General features: G+C 38.7%; 1 protein-coding gene across 3 annotated transcripts in view; it reads left to right on the top strand.

Moving 5' to 3' along the window:
- hk2 (hexokinase 2) overlaps positions 1 to 17,524 on the top strand; it is a 28,825-nt gene extending 11,301 nt beyond the window's left edge. For 2 of the 3 annotated variants that reach the window (XM_062384691.1, XM_062384690.1), the window contains 12 exons: positions 2,001 to 2,184; positions 4,494 to 4,655; positions 5,580 to 5,813; positions 7,691 to 7,995; positions 8,099 to 8,247; positions 8,997 to 9,116; positions 9,525 to 9,620; positions 11,292 to 11,391; positions 12,224 to 12,407; positions 13,208 to 13,363; positions 15,223 to 15,459; positions 16,473 to 17,524. In XM_062384691.1, the coding sequence (XP_062240675.1) occupies positions 2,001 to 2,184; positions 4,494 to 4,655; positions 5,580 to 5,813; positions 7,691 to 7,995; positions 8,099 to 8,247; positions 8,997 to 9,116; positions 9,525 to 9,620; positions 11,292 to 11,391; positions 12,224 to 12,407; positions 13,208 to 13,363; positions 15,223 to 15,459; positions 16,473 to 16,617 (2,072 nt within the window). In that variant the 3' untranslated portion in view covers positions 16,618 to 17,524. Of the gene's footprint in view, positions 1 to 2,000; positions 2,185 to 4,493; positions 4,656 to 5,579; positions 5,814 to 7,690; positions 7,996 to 8,098; positions 8,248 to 8,996; positions 9,117 to 9,524; positions 9,621 to 11,291; positions 11,392 to 12,223; positions 12,408 to 13,207; positions 13,364 to 15,222; positions 15,460 to 16,472 lie in introns of those variants that run through there. The other variant, XM_062384692.1, reaches the window with a different exon arrangement.
- The last annotated feature ends 300 nt before the right edge of the window (positions 17,525 to 17,824 follow it).

The raw sequence follows: 17,824 nt of genomic DNA, 5'->3' as shown, positions 1-17,824 counted from the left end.
CCTAAGAAATCCTAGTTGAGGAAATATGTTTAATTCTCATCAATGTGTGCCAATAAGGCGAGGCAACAATAAACACCCCAATTGGGCTATTTTTTTCCTTTACTCCTATCAAAATTAAACTTTACACGAAGAAAGTGCCCATGAAAGTACAACATTTTGTATTACAAGTTTCTTTGAAAATGAATTTTTATATGCAAATGAGCCATACACTAATCGAATATACCCAAAATACACCAAAATAGGCTTAATTTTTCCTTTACTACTACCACAATAAAACTTTACATGGTAAAAGTATACATGAAAAGTAACTTTTTTTGTATTACGAGTTTCTTTTGAAATAGTTTGAATATGCACATAAGGTCCACACTTATTGAATATCTCCTAATTTGCATAGGCAGAAACACCATTCATATGTATAACACATACATCGGCCCAATCTTCATCCAATCATCCTACTGCCAGTGGGAGATGGCAATGCTGCTTTTAGACTGGCCTCTAACCTGAAAACTGACTGGCTTGGTACTACAACCCCTGCCGGTAATGTCTTTAGGGTCACAGAGGCAGTCTTGTTTGTCAGTCAGTGTTGCTTGGTAATGTTATTACATTACATTACATGTCATTAAGCTGACGCTTTTGTCCAAAGCGACTTACATTTTTAGTACACAACATTTATGAGGGGCCACTTAGGGGTTCAGAATCTTGTCAAGGACACTTCGGCAGGAGCAGGAGTGCTACTCTGGCTGCTACTCGCAGGAGAGTGGGTGTTACCATCTTCACCAACACCAACACCATCACCATCATCCACCTGGGTGCGTTTAAAAACGTGGATGTTTTTAACTGCTTCTCAGGTGGTTCATGCGACATGTTTCAGATGGATGCTCTCTGTCAGCTGGTGGGAGGGCGCTCACCTCTGTGGGCGCACATGTGTCTGTGTTAGTGCATCTGGATGGAACTCTGCCGTGCGCGATACAGAGAGCAGAGGAGAAATCTAAACGCGCGACCATGTAGAGACAGATATGACATGCCTTTGTGTAAATAAGATAAATAACATAAGGCCATTTAGTTTGTTTAATAAAAGAGCAAGCTATATACCAGTTTTATAGGAAAAGTAACCTTGAAATGATTTATGTTGAGATCTGGCGCTATATATAAAAAATAAAAAAATAAAAAATGACTTAACTGGAACTTCCAGGGGGCGGGAGGTTGGAGAGAGGGTGAGTGGGAAAGACGTATTTATCTGGTACGTTATGTTCCGCTTGATCACTGTGATTGCTTTAATCTATGAGTTTGTGCACGTTCCAAAACACATCTGTTTGGTAGCAATGCAGCGAGCCCACGTTTGGAACTAATTTGTGAGCATTTTGGTCCCAAATTTCAAATGACAACATTAGCGAAGGACCAGTGCTGTAGTTTGTGTTTAAGTCCCCTGTGTGGAAACACTTCAGTGTCTTAGTCAACTATAATGACTACCTGCAAAGACAAGTGGATCGTATAATTGCCGACATTGTGCAGCTGCTAACGGATATGTAGCTGGTAGCATATCAAACATACAGACTCGTTTGAAATGGCATGACCATAGTGATGATAGTGATGTCCCACTGACATAAGGAATAACAATATCATTGGCGAGACAAGGAAAAAATGCGTTCCGTGCAAACCCTGCTTCCCGTGGTATTTAAGCTGCCTCTTGCAAATAATTCAGACCTTGTCAAAGCAATAAAAAGCAACATGGGTGTTTTTTTTTATAGCAACTGATATGCGACTGTCCCTGTTGTTGAAAACGAAGGGTTCAAAGTAACACACACTGAAGTAATCGAGCCCCGGTACCAAGTTCCCTTTTGTCCGCATTTCACCCAGCAAGTTAAGCAGTGACTCTTTTAATGGAGTTTGCTTGGAGAGGGTAACAGTGACACTGGATTAAGACACTGCATTTATATGTTTTGTCATCCCTGAGAACTTAGTAATTGTTATTGTTGTGGTATCATCCTTTCCCTCAACAGGAACGGGGACCAATGCCTGCTACATGGAACAGATGAGGAACCTTGATGTGCTGGATGGTGATGAGGGGCGGATGTGTGTTAATACAGAGTGGGGTGCTTTTGGAGATGATGGTGCCTTGGAGGATCTGCGCACTGACATTGACCGAGAAATCGATGCAGGCTCTCTGAACCCTGGAAAACAGCTGTGAGTGTCTAATCTAACTTGGTTAAACATACACTCCTGATCAAAATCTTAAGACCAGTTAAAAAATTGCATGAATTTGCATTTTGCACTGCTGGATCTTAGGAAGGTTCTAAGTAGAGCTTTTTCTTTTTTTTTTTTTTTTAGCTGTGCTCTTAAACTTTTGATCAGCTGATGAACAGCCTACTTCAGTTAAATTGTTGTTTTCAATAAATTGCCTGCTCACAACTTTTGGGCTGTTGTTCCCATTTCTTCTTTTTGCATTTTGAAACTCTACATAGAACCTTCCTACGTTTCAACAGTGCAAAATACAAATTCATGCAATTTTTTAACTGGTCTTAAGATTTTGATCAGGAGTGTATAATATCTCCCAGTGGTTATGGGCTTATAAAGTCCTAGACAGACAGACTTGTATTAGAAAGCTCTTTATTTTTCATTTTTCATGTTTGGAGACAGATTATTTTCACATCTGACCAACAATCCCTCAAAAATAGGGAATATATTTCTGAAATATCATAAAAAAATATTAATGACGGAGGCGACATAAACCCAACAGAGTTGATCCATATCTGACGGTGGTGACAAAAACTTAAAGTTAATACATTGAATCAATCAATTACAGAATTAAAACAAACAAACAAAACAATGAATATCTTGTTTTATTTACATTTGAGTGTGTGTATGTGCATTTTGACTTTGGATTCCTTTGGCCATAGGGTTTTGTATTTCAGACCAAATTGCCTGATTTAGTTCAGAAGTCAGTATTGGCTTTGATTCCGATTCTTTTTCCTTTTCATCTGTTCTTTTTCAGTCAAATCTTCTGTTTGCGTTATATTCCTTCCCTAACTTATTGTCTCCATCTTTATTTCTCTTGTCTTCGAAATTCTTCTTTAATCATGGCAGTCTAGTGATTTTCTGTCTCTTTTTTTTTTTTTTATAATCTCTGTTCCTCCTTCTACGTTTCTCCAGTGACAGATGTTCCTGAGCCATGCTGGACTAAAACACACAGAAAGAACACTCTCAATATTAGTTATCATATTTTCCTGTACTCAATAGGGAGTTTGTCTACAGTATGTACCTTCACCATTATGTGTGTGTAATTACTATGTTCCCTAAACCCCTGACAGAGTTTATGGCCATCAATTCGCAAAAGCAATAGAAAAGCAGAAGATGCTGATGCCACATAATGAGAACTTATATATTATTAGACTAACTAATTATCTATTTCAATATTTGACTAGAGTGACTAAAAAAAAACAAGATTATGCCGTCTCATTGAAGGACAACTCATGGAGATTTTGTAGCAACCATTTTCTTTTCAGCTTGATACTAGATGCTAACAAAACACTTCAAGCAGTTTCAACTGCTTGCCTATTTTTTGACTCAAGAATAAGTTTTATTTATGTATTTAGTAATTTATTCCTGTGTTTATTTATTTAATTCTACTTATGTAATATTTTTCAGATACATACACCACGGGTATTAACATCCGTCCTGAGAGATCCAATCACAAGTGGCCAGCATTAAGTACTTGTTTTCACATTTCCCATTAAAAATGCATCTTCAATGTGTCTACTGTGACCACTTGTGATCGGATCTCACTTCCCCGATCAGGCAACCCCAAAAATGTTTCTGGCTTTCTCATAGTGTTTGTCAAGATGAAAATGTGGTGAATGCGGACTGCTGTATGTTTGCCCTATGATAGACTGGTGACCTTTCCAGGTTGTTCCCCATCTCTTGCACAATGTCAGCTGTGATTAGCTCCAGCTCATCTATGAACCTCAATATAAGCAGTGCGCCAATGACGCCCTGCATTGATACTCTCATTGACCAAAGAAAGAGTCACTGTTCTGTTTGTCCTTACTTATCATTCTGAAGCATGATCGCCACGGTCATGAAATGAATGGCCCAAATGTGCTTTTCATCTCCCAAAGGTTTTAAGGTGGATGTCATGAAACACTAGGCAGCTGAGCCGTCGTTGTGACTGAAGGTCCTGCCACCTGCGACCCAGCAGCTGCAGCCAAAGCTGGCTGGACGACAGGGCATGATTTTTAAAAGGGTCAATACACAGTTGCTGTGTTGAGTAATGAAACACACTGGATATTTTCCCTCGACCGACATTCGTCAGTTAGAAAATACTGACCTGTACAAAAAAAGTGACTTATTAATGCCAGGATATGAGTTAATCAGCCATTCAAAAATAAATAACATTTAATCGAAATATTCTGATTGTAATTCTTTACATACTTACTGTTCAACTGTTATGGTGGACAGTGAAATGTGAAAATTTTCTTTTTTGTGTGGTTTTGCAGGTTTGAGAAGATGATCAGTGGCATGTACCTGGGAGAACTGGTCCGTCTCATCATGGTGAGGATGGCCAAAGAGCATCTGCTGTTCCAGGGCAAGACTACAAAAGAGCTCCTCACCACCGGAAGCTTCAACACCAGATACATCTATACTATTGACAACGACAGGTTAGTTTTTGTTTGTTTACTGGAAAAACTCTTTGTTACCATGTTACTACAGCCGATTAGTTGTGCCCTCCATGCTGGTAGCAGGGGGCTGTACATCTTTGATTAGAGGGTGATAAATATACATTTTTCAAAATATACATAATTGTCATGACCAGACTTCCCAAATGGTTTTCTCTAGTAATCATTGGTCCTGAAAAGTGTAAAATGGATTAAAACAGTGGGTGCGATATGAGCCATGTTCAATCTAGAAATGTAAACTATTTAAAAATTATGTAATAAATTTGATATCAAAACCAGCATTGATGTATTTTATCAAAGGACATAAGATAAGCCTCAACAGAAAGAACAAGCTTGTTTTATTCAAACGGTCAAAGAACATGCTCACCAAAAGGCTGTATAGATGAGAATCTATTACATGTGAAATTGAATAGGTTTCATCTTTCTTTTCAGACAGTGAAATATAGCAGTCGATACACTTATTCATTTGAATGACACTTACCAATCATTTTATGGACTTACTACGCATAGACGGTACTGAGATTATGTTTGCAACCTTCCCTTATAATGCTTCCCGTGGCTCTGTTCTGTGATTATCTTTTCAAGGGTAAATTAAGGTTACACATAAGGTTGTTTTGTTTATTTTTTCCATTTTTCCATGGTGTTTGATATCATACAAAAGTAGTGACTGTCACCCTAAAGGTACTGTACATCCGCTTTTAGTTGCTTGCTTACACTGCAAATGTCTTTGCAAAATTTGCAATGTGCATTAATCTTGCACCATGAATGAGCAGAGCTGTTTTCAAATCTGAGTACTACAAACACATCCTGTATATTGTTTGTCAGAAATCCAGTAATTAATTTCCTAACAACATAATGTGTTTTGGAACCCACCGAGGTGTAGTGATTATTTGTTTTCTCCTGCAGAGATGAGGAAGGTCTGACAAGTGCTGAGGAGGTGCTTCGGGGCATGGGACTAGACCCATCGGTTGAGGATTGCATTACCACTCAGAGAGTGTGTCAGATAGTGTCGACACGGGCCGCACACTTGTGTGCTGCCTCGCTAGCAGCAGTGCTGCGGCAAATCCGGGATAACAAAGCGGCTGAGAAGCTGCGTACTACTATTGGAGTAGATGGCTCTGTTTACAAGAACCATCAAGAGTAAGTAATCATGAACACCCTCACATGTGCTTTGGTTTATGTTACAAATGCAAATATATAGTTCACTTAAGCGATGGGGCTCAGTATTTTTCAGTCCGGGTATATAGTGGTTGCAGAACAGAATGCATTTCAGTGGAATAGAGCCGAGTGGAATACAAACAACAGCTTTAATCGTGTGATTTCATACAATTCAGTGTATATACATGTGTATTTATTATTTGTTCTGTGTATGTTTGGTCATAGGAATTCAAGGAATGTCACAAAATCATTATTTTATCTATTTTGATTTAGATATTTTAAAAAAAAACATAAAAATTGTTTGGAGATGAAAACATTTAGAGGCCCGTTAGTTTGAGCAAAATTGTCGATAGATACATTTTTGCATTGAGATATTTCTGCTGCCTATCTCTAAACCTGTTGCCTAATTGTTTTTGATGATCTGCTTGCCATTTATTACAGTCACACTCACAGTTCAACACATTCATTAATTTGCATTAATTAATTTGCAGTAATTTCTGTAACCTGAGAACTTATCTTTCACGCTTTAGTCTGTGTACCTGTCACTCTGAATTTGTTGCGCGTTTGAGTGGCCTTCTTGTGTGTACACCTGCACCCACGCTACTGCCATAGAAAAATAATTGTGTGGGAAACACTGATTTAAATTTATGGCTTAATTTACTGTTTAACATTCCCAAATGAGAAAAAGAATAATCCCTCGTTTGATTCTACCCATAAGTGACAATGTTAATATAATTTATAAAAACACTTGGGACATTCATCTGAAGTCCCTTCATGTTTTGTACAACTCTTAAGGTGGATTCGTCCTGAGGTGTCTATCTACATAGAACTCACCACCGTTTTAGGTCTGCGCAATATATAGAAAATGTATCGCCATCGTGAAATCAACATGCGCAATATATGTACTGCAAAAGACTGCTTGAACTGTTAAATGGTGTTCTTTTCGCTATGCATTTACACTGAATGTCAAAATATTTGGCCAATCAGATGGATTCCTCTCACACAGACTCAGCTGATGGCTCTGACTGATTTTGATTTTTTGAAATGACACCGCAATATCAACACTGATCATCCCATAATGATCGATACTTTTCTTAATGTGTTAAATCTTTCTTCAGAGCAGCGTGCACATTAATCAGCCATCCTGCTCGCTAACTTTCTCCACTCTCTTATTTATTGCATGTCACATCATTGCAAAATTCAACAAGGTTATCACATATCTCATGTTTTCCTAATATCGTATAGGCCTAGTATGAATCACTTAATGGTTTTCGGCTTAAATCTAGAAGTCGATATGGATTTTGTTCATTTTCATGTTCTTTAGGTCTTGGGACCTGAGGATATCATGTCCACTCAAACGACTGCAACATTCCTATTATCTTCGACATAGATAATTCAAATACAAAGCTTACTCTGATTGAAACAATCATCCCCTTTTTTTCTTTACATCCATTACATTTTGCTGTTGCTCCAGGTCATCTTTATTTTCTAATTTCAAAACAACCTTTGCATTTAATTTACTTTGAATTAATTTTTTATGTGAATGACTTTTTTTGTTGTCCAGTTGCTGAGGTCTGTGGGTGAGTTAGCTTTCTGTATTTGTGTATTTGTAGTGTACATATTGCTCATTTCCATACGAATGTATTTTCTGAAACCTCCACAAAAATTAGACAGAACATCTCCAGACTGCTTTAATTTCATTCTGTTCACTGATGTCACTGTAGTCATCAGTTTTTGTCTGTTGGACACAGACAATGAAACATATGGGAATCACATACTGATGTGTTGTATATTCCTCTGGATTGAAAACAGTGTTAACTAAACATTACAGGTTTAAATAAATGTAATTCCCCCCCCAGGTTTTCCAGGAGGCTCAACAAGATGGTGCGAAGACTTGTGCCAGACTGTGATGTACGTTTTTTGCAGTCACAGGATGGCAGCGGGAAGGGTGCTGCCATGGTAACAGCAGTAGCTTACCGTCTTGCTACTCAGCATGCAGAGCGTCAGCGGGTCCTTGACACCTTACGTTTGAGTCGTGAACAGTTGCTGGAGGTGAAGAAACGCATGAGTGAGGAGATGGTGCGAGGCCTGTCAAAACAAAACCATGAGCAGGGAAGCGTCAAGATGCTTCCCACCTATGTCAGATCAACACCAGATGGAACCGGTAACTGAGAGATAAATTAACTTTCCGGTTTCTATGGAAATTTCTCTTGTGTACAATTCTTTGTGTGTGCTTTCTTAAATGTTCTTTTTATTGTCCTCACCAGAGCATGGAGACTTCTTGGCTTTGGACCTCGGAGGTTCGAGCTTTCGGGTGCTGCTGGTGCGAATGCAAAGTGGAAAGAGACACAACGTGGACATGCACCACAAGATCTACAGTATCCCACAGGAGACCATGCAAGGCACAGGGGAAGAGGTAAAACTTAAGCAGGGGTTGAACTAATTTAGTATGAAATGCAATAAGTGATCAGTGAATCTGAAAGAAGAAAGTGAAGAACCTCTGTCATGAGAGGTTGAATCATCTCACTGAATGTCAGACACTGATGCATACATACTAGGAAGTAAAGATATATTAATCAAATATATTCAGTTTTCATTATATTCTCGAAGGTTTGTTTATTTATAAAGCAGGATTTCACAAAATAAACTTTAATGAGTGCCACAAATTTTTCTGCAGTATAGATCAGTATCATTGGGAGGATTCAGGGATTTTCTTTCATATTCTTATCCATTGTGAGATAATAATAATAATAATAAAGGCATAATCTTGTCAATTTCCAGAAAAAAATGGCACTCAGAGAGCACATACCTCCACCAATGCTCAACAGTCCCCCTATGAACATTGCAATTCACTAGATCTGGGTATTGATTTGTATCAGCAGCAAATTTGATAAACTCATAAAAATCAGTTCCCTAAACATACTTGGATATTTTCATAAAGATCCATGTCATCAAGACGTTCAAGCAGAAATCAATAAAATTGTTATAAAATACCCTATCTTGCAATGCTCTACTCAGCTCACAGGACTAATGAGTCATTTGTTGAAGCAAGATTTTCTCTCCGCTACACGATGTGAATGGCTGAAAACTTTGTCTCGGAGATGGTACAATGTAACCTTCGAATGTTTCTGTGAGTTTTTGTACATTCTTTCTCTTGTTCATCAGCTTTTCAGCCACATTGTGAAGTGCATCGCAGACTTTCTTGAGTACATGGGCATGAGAGGAGCATCCTTACCTCTGGGATTTACATTCTCTTTCCCTTGCCATCAAAGCAAACTGGATCAGGTATTATTGAATTCAATATTCATTGAGTTCACAACTAGCAATCGTATATGTATGTATGTATGTATATGCACATGAATGTCATTTAGTTGGATGAAACTGTAACTGTCTGCATACAGCCTTCCATACAATGATTATGTATTATTCATTTGTTAGTACTATTACTATCACTATTTAATTCTCTATTTAATTCTTTATTTGACTTCAGATTTGCTTCAGATTTGCTACATTTTAACTATTGTTTATTATATTTTTCAAGGCTTGTTTATCTTTACTTATAACTACTAACCTATATCTAAAAAGAAAATTACAAGCCCTGTTGCAGAGACATCCACATGTCTCCAGTTTAGTTGGATGCAGTTATTCTTTGTGCGCACACACACCCATCAATTAACACTGTCATTTGTTCAGGGCATTCTTTTGAGGTGGACAAAGGGCTTCAAAGCCAGCGGCTGTGTGGGAGAAGATGTCGTTATGTTACTTAAAGATGCTGTCCGCAGACTACAGGTAATTACAGTCATAACACAAATACATTCTCTGAGCGTTTATGATAAATGTGGGTTGTAAAGATTGAGAGTCGAAGAATATAATCAAAAAGAAAGCACACAATGACAAGTAACAAACAACCTTAACATAATAGAGAAATTGCAGTGGGATTGCAGGTTCATAATGTGAATCTTGCTGTTCTGGGTTTGTACCATCAAGGTTGAATGCACTTAAAGGCGCTTTGGATAAAGGAGTCAGCTAAATTATTTGTAATGTAAAGAGAGAGAGAGTGTCAATATATCTATATCTGTATCTATATATGTATAGATATATACATATATATATATATATATATATATATACTGTATGTAAAAAATCTCTCTCGCGTTTTCCTCTAACCCAGGTCCTCTGTCAGAGGCCTGGTAGTTGGAAGGTAAATCTGTGCAGGATCTTAGCTGTTCCTAGGACTGCACTCTTCTGAACAGAGGCTTCAGATGTTGAACCTGGGATCGGCTGGAGACACTCTCCACTCACAGCCCCTTATGCTCCTACTATCACAGGGATTACATCAGATTTCACCTTCCACATCTTGATGCAAATACACTACTAAAAACACTTAATTGTCACAGTGTAAAGTGAGTTAAAAGATATAAAAGTTAGTTAAAATTCAGGGTTATCAATCTGTCAATTAAGGGAAGCACTAATGATTGTGAATCAATTTAATAGGATGTGGTGCAAATTAAAGTATCAACCGGTGCAATGGAGAGGCAAAAGCAAGACAAGCCCCAAAAGGGAATAGTTTGCATGTGGTGGCCACAGACAATTGCTCTTTCCTTGTCCTTCCTGACTGATTCTTCTGTCCTTGTCACTACTGGGAGCATTATACTATATCTGCAGCCCAATCAGGTTGCACAGGTAGTCCAGCTTCTCCAGGATGGCATGTCCATTGACTGTTTCTCTTGTTCCCCCTGACCAACTGTAAATCCAATTTAGCACCTATAGCAAGGTTATGTATCAGTGTATCCGACACCGCAAAGTACCGTCACCAGATCCAGGTCTGGGAGGAGATCCCCCAGGACACCATCCACCGACTCATCATGAGCATGCCCAGACAAATGGTGGCCATACACGCTCCTGAGTCACATTATGAGTTGCTGTGATGAAATTTGCCTAAGTTGGATCAGCATGTGATATAAAGTTCTTACTTTGAATTTTGGTGTGGTTTTGAATCCAGCCCTCAATGGGTTAATGATTTTGGTTTCCATTGACTGTTGTTACATCATTTTGTTCCCAACAATTATACAATTTACATCAGTAAAGATTTTCCACTTGAATAATTCATTCATCAAGATCTGATGTGTGATTTAAGTGTTCCCTTAACTTTTAAGCAGTGCATTTATATAAAACTGATTTAGAAGGGGAAATCCATTGTGATCCCTGTCACATATTATAGTAACATCATGATGACATAATTCTGACCTGGTTTTATATTGTTTAAAGACTATAAGAATAACCAAACTCTTACTTAATCATTATTCAAATGTGTGAAGCTCTAAATTAGAAGTTCTGTCAGATGTGAACAGACACCACTAACTACAATACACCCGCCCACAACCACATAGCTCTGGTGTTGTTAATTTGTTTTTAACAGAACTAAGGGGTTGTCAATTCATTTTTTGTCACTGCCTCCAGGAATTTGACTTGAACTTTGTGGCAGTGGTTAATGACACAGTGGGAACCATGATGACCTGTGGCTATGAAGACCCCAAATGTGAGGTGGGACTCATCGTAGGTAAGTCTTCTAACCCTCACTTTTCCTCTCTGGAAGTCTATCTCTCTAACTCTTTGTGCCATTTTTATGCCGCCGTATCGTGCCGGAGGCATTATATTTTTGGGTTGTCCATCCTTCACATTCTTGTCAATGCAATATCTCAAGAATGCCTCAGGAGAATTTCTTCGGAAGTTCAAACCAAAAGTTCACAGTAGCCTTACTAAGTATGTTGTTTTTATCTTGAACATGATATCTTAAGATCAGCTTGAAGGAATGTCTCAAACATTCACCTGGACTGATTCGATTTGGGGGCCTGGAGATCAAAGATCTAGGTCACAGTGATCTCACGTTCCTGTTAATTTGATATTAGGAATGCCCATTGGGAATTTTATTACATTGGGCAAATTCACTTTGAGTCATGGATGACATGATTAGTATTTAGTGATCATATGATGAGGTCACTTGACCTCTCAAACACATCTCAGGAAGATCTCAAGGGAATTTCTTCAAATTTGGCACACATATTCAATTGGACTCAAGGATAAATTGAATAGATTTCGATGGTCAAAGGTGAAAGTCACATTGGCCCAAAAAACATGTTTTTGGCCTCTTGAATGTGGCATCTGAACATCGACTTGAGGGAATTTCTTGAACATTTGATCAGTTGTCTCTTGGACTCAAAGTTAAAGGGATTACATTTCAGTGGTCAAAGGTAAAAGTCCCAGTAACCTTTGTATACTTTAAAGATAGAATACCCCTCAGTGTTAGCTTAAAGTACACATGTTTTCTCTCTGGAAGAAAGCTCTTTCTGTTTTACATTGCATGACAGTTCTTGTAATATATGTCCACATAGGCACAGGCTCCAACACCTGCTACATGGAGGAAATGCACAACATTGAATTGGTGGATGGTGATGTAGGTCGTATGTGTGTCAACGTGGAGTGGGGAGCATTTGGTGACAATGGTGAACTTGATGACTTCTGCACCCAGTTTGATCATATTGTCGACGAGTGCGCCAACAATCCGGGTAAACAGAGGTAAGGGACAAGTTATTTCTGATAAAGGAAATCTATTGTAATATCTTTCTATAAAATGCAGTTTCAACACTTTGAAAATATAAAGCAGCACAAAAATGGAGCCACAAAGGCAGTATGAACTAAATAAGAGTTGGTGTCAATGCCAGACTGAGAGGGAGAGAGGGCCACAAGGAGGCTGGAGACAGAACACTTTGGACAGCTTTTTTCCCCCATTGTGGTAACAAAACAAGTTGTATGTGTAGCATGAATAGGAACTTGAAAGCTGTAATATGTTCTTGATATGACAACTTTCTTTGAAAATATAATAATTAATACTTTTATCACAGTGTTAACAATAAAATAGTGATGAAATATTGTATCTGTATTTGTATCTTAGAATGAAAACAGCAGGTTATATAAGGTTAAACACTTTAATTTATATGTGAGCAGTTGTGAGCTTGTAAGAAGTACCATAACATTTTATTACTGAGATGTGCGTTTTAACTGTCATTTTTGTGTATTACATCATTGGATTATCATTTTGTATGATAACACATATACTGATGTAAAAGCAGAGTATTACTCTATTATGTAGTTGGATGAGGTGTCGCTCTTCTGAACAATTTGGTATCCAACTACAAATAATGATTACTTTACAACTCACTGACTTTATGTCTGAGAAACGGTGTGTTTCTTTATGGGGTCAGATCGGGGTCAGTGTATGTCTGTGTATAATTAAGACCTAAATTCCACCTTTTTTTCCTCCTATTATTAGTTTGTGGCTATGGAAAGTGTTGACTTTGTGTGTTTTCCTCTGGCAGGTATGAGAAGATGATCAGTGGCATGTACCTGGGGGAGATAGTGAGAAACGTGTTAATGGATTTTACTGAGAAGGGGCTGTTGTTCAGAGGCCAACTGTCTGAGCGACTCAAGACCCGGGGCATCTTCGAGACAAAGTTCCTGTCACAGATTGAAAGGTGTGTGTTACAGACTCTTCTACCTTCACGGTCTCTCCTCCCCTCCCTTTTTTTATGTTACTTTAATTGTATTGGATTTGGCTGCAACAGTGTTTACCCTTGTAACTTTAAAAGTGTTTTGTGGACTCAAACTAATCAACCATTGGCATAGTGGGGAGTAGAGTGAATTTTTTTGGTGAACTATCTCTTTAGCCTGTGCCATCCATCACCCTATCATTGGTATTTGAAAAGCGTTGACCAAGATGATCTTCTTTTCTAACCAGGCCAACACCCTGCCTTTTGTTCACGGTACACTGTTTACAGTCTGATTGCTTTCTTCTATCACAAGATTCTAAGGTTTCCCCCCACTGAACACAAACAATATAGGTGTTCTAGGTCAATCATAACACTTTTTTCACCATCAGCCTCAGCATTAGTCTGATTTTACTGTTGTCCACACAATCACAGGGGTGTGTGGGTGGTCTACTGCTTGTTTAAAGTTGTTATTTCCGTGCTGACTTTTTGGAGACAGTCACTCTTCAACATTAGATTAGACACAACACAGTAGTCTTTACTATCCAGCTGTGCTTCAGCTGCAGGCAGAAGTAACTTTTCCATATTTTTGCTGGAACATCTGAGATGCATATATCAATGTAATCAAAAGGAAATTGTGAATTAGACCCTTCTGTTAAAAATCTACTTTAACAGCAGTTGACTCATCCAACTCTGACGAATGAAAACTTGAAACGAGTAGAAGAGTCTCTCTTGAGCAGTTTTACATGATCAACATGAATCTGAATTTAAGAAAGTCTCTTGCCTAGGTGTCTACCAAAAACAGCCAGACGAAAGAGAGAATCAATGCCCACCTTCCTTTATTAACATATATTCCAAAATACACAAACATAAAATACCCCACTTGAACCTCGTTACGTCCCTAAGACATCTAGGGTATGAGGGACAAACAATTAGAAAATAACCTGGGCCAAAAACAAGAAAACAGTGGGATGCGTTTTAAAAGAAGTATTTTATTAAACTACTATATGGTGAACACAAAACACCCTTCCCAAAATGGAAGGGGAAAAAGAAACCCAGAAGAACACCAAACAAAGAACAATGTCCAGGACTTCAAAAGGAACGTGCCAAACAACTCCAAACCGGAACACCAATAATGCACACAGTACGTCCACACGCGACTTCTCCAAACTGCCTCTTGCCCCACTGGCAACAGCCGACGCTCTGCTCAGGGTTTTATTGGCCACACCCTGATTCCAGAGAGGACTCAGCTGTGCCAGTGGTGGTGCTTTTAGAGCACCCACTTGGAGGAGGAGAGAGAAAAACAAAACACGGCACGTAAAAAACCTTTTCATGTGAAGTAGCAGCTCAGTTCAGTTTTTTCTCCTCTCCATGTGTAAGTCTCCCCTCAGTAGTGGGGAGTAATCCGTTAATAGCCTGTACCGATTACTCCCCCCCAACTTGGGTTGAGTTGGTGTATGCAACTGTTTTGAGCACCCACTGGCAGATACATATATCCGCGCATATGGTAGGAGATGAGATCTTCTTTGGGCAATCTGTGACAATTCTGCAACTCATATCCAAATGCTTCCTGTGTACTCTGGCACATGCTTGCTTTCTTGTTTACACTAACACTTACATGCCCAGTGAACGTGTTGTGATCACGTGATATGCATTTTCAGGTGTGCTAGTATGAATGGGAATTAAAACTGATACGGATTCACTAACAGTTTGAACAGAGATCCTCTTTCAATTATTTTCATTCCAAAAGTTTGTAGAATGGATGTAGTCACTGTCATGTTAGCTGGTGCTGGAAGTAGCACATCTATTTCACATGTATAACACCTGTGTTTTCTCTGACCCCAAAGAGACCGTCTGGCAATGCGACAGGTCCGGTCAATTCTGCAGCACCTGGGTCTCACCAGCTCCACGTGTGACGACAGCGTTGTGGTGAAGGAGGTGTGTAGTGTGGTGGCCCGGCGTGCGGCTCAACTCTGTGGTGCTGGTTTAGCCGCTGTGGTCGACAAGATACGACAGAACCGCAACTTGAATCAGCTCTCCATCACCGTGGGAGTGGATGGCACCCTTTATAAGACACACCCTCAGTAAGTAGTAATTATGGTCCAATAAACTATAGACATTTTAATGGGGCCTTTTTCTGCAAAAAATACACTTTTTAATCGTCTCCCCAAAAAGTTAGAGAAACACACTCTCTATCTCTCTCTTTTGCTCGCTTCTTCTTTCTGAAAATACATGTCCTTAAATTATCCATTTAGATTTTGAGCCCGATATGGGGCTCCAGGTTGATTGACACTCCTAGAGCTAGGTTTCAGGCCTACCCAGCTTCCACTGATTGGTATTCACACTATCGGGGGTCCAGCCCTTGGTTGATCATAAATGTCAACTCCTCTTGCAACTCCTGCAGTCGTCTTTTAAACTACCCTGAATAGCAAAAGGTAAAAGCCAGGGTATCTGACTGATGTAACATGCAATCAAACACAATGTTGCACAGTTTCCACGGAAGCACATATCCAAAAACCCGATAGGTTTGAAGTGGATAAGCAATAACCTCTGCAAAGTTTCAAATATTGCAATGGAAATGTGTAACAGCTGCCATGTTATGATTAGATGTAGAGAACCATAGAAACACAGAAAACTGGCTGAATACAATGAAGCTGACACATTTAAATTCAACAGTAGTATATAATATATATTATATTACAGTATAAAGTCACCATCATATAAAGAATATGGTTACAAAAAGGAAGCTGGTTTTTAAGGCATCCCTGCTCATAGTGATGCCTTCTGATAAAAGGAAAATATCTCATAACTATACAGAAACATGTTAAGGGGAACTGAGAGATCTATATATACTTTGTAAAAAAGGGGTAAAGTATTGGATCTCTAAGTAAGTTGCCAGATAGAGAGAGAAAAGCGCTCAGTGCAAGATGGGAGTTCCCCCTGCAATCTCGGCCTATAGCAGTATAACTCAAATGTTTCAGGACTTGGAACATATATGTCATATTTATCTAGTGCTACATAAAAATCTGCATCTGAGCACCGAGGAACATTTTGTAACTCTTGTTTCTTCTCTCTTTCGCTCTCTTTTCTCCTGAAGTTTCTCCAGTGTCATGCAAGAAACGTTGCAGGATTTGGCTCCGCAGTGTCAGGTGACTTTCCTCAAGTCAGAGGACGGAAGCGGGAAGGGAGCAGCGCTGATCACAGCGGTGGCCTGCAGGGTCAATCATGAAGGTCACCATTAAATAACCAAGACGTTAGTGGTCTGGTGGAATCGTACTGCGACTGATTTATGTGCTGAATAGTTACATTCATACAAAACTAGAGTTTTCCTCTGTTGTTCCTAAATGTTTCATTTGAATTTATTTGATTGATTGTGTGTGGGGGTTCATATGCATCTGTGAGAATGGGCTTGAACATATCTTTGGGTTGAGCTGACAATAAGAGGTCAGCTGCAGTTAGACGAATGGCACCTTCTATAAAACATGTCTGTTACAGTCTGATCTTTCTTCTTCTTGTTTATGACGTCTGTGATCTGTGTTGACTCTATGAATATTACAAAGTGCTTTGTGATGAAAAGAAAATACAAAAAGCTGGAAAGAAATGGTGAGTAGTTATGATATAGCCGAACCAGGAAGCAGATTCAATCCTAAAACTATATTTTCCATTCAGAAATATTCTTAATGTTACATCGCTTGTCTCTTCAGTTTGAGCATCTGCCATTGATAAGAAATACGTTAGATTGACAAGGACTGGCTGAGAGATAACTGGAACCAAGGCTTAGTCAAATGCTATTCAGTTCTAGCACATGTCTCAAACCTCTGTGCATTGCCCAGTGCCGTCTCTTAGCATGTAGTCAAATGTCTAGAACATGCTTATTGTGGTGCAATTAAATAGAGCTTTTGAAGAGCAATTTGTCTCAGTACGTTTAGACATGTTTATTTATTTTTCTCGTTTGAATTCTATGAATAAGCACCTTTTAGCTGGTACATTGTACAAAGACAAAAAAAAAGTTCTGCTCTGTTGCTTTAGAGAGAAATTTGATATTATTACTGAATCAGAGTGAAGTAGATGGATGAGCATTTGTGTTTTTACCTGAAATACCATTAATCATGAAATTCTCTTTATGAAATAAATGCTTTTTGACTTGTGCACTAAAGCCATAATGTTTCTGTATCCCAGACCAAAACTGTTGTTTTGCTTAAAATCTTCCCTGTGTTCTGAAACTTTGTTAATGTTTTGCTTCTAACAGGACAAATTATCTATGAAGGGGGAAAAAGAGAGAAAAGAAATTTGGACATGTATTGTAAGCATCCATTGTATCCAGTAGAGAGAAACATTAAACAAACGTTAAGTCACTGAAATAAGCTACTATGAAATTCTCTTAAACCACAAACAAAAATCATTCTTTGCTTTTTGCTGCCTAGAAACATCCTATCTTCACAGAGCAAT

This window comes from Platichthys flesus, chromosome 3 (genome assembly GCF_949316205.1).
Source record: "Platichthys flesus chromosome 3, fPlaFle2.1, whole genome shotgun sequence".
Classification (NCBI taxonomy): domain Eukaryota; kingdom Metazoa; phylum Chordata; class Actinopteri; order Pleuronectiformes; family Pleuronectidae; genus Platichthys; species Platichthys flesus.
This window is presented reverse-complemented; position numbering and strand designations above follow the sequence as displayed.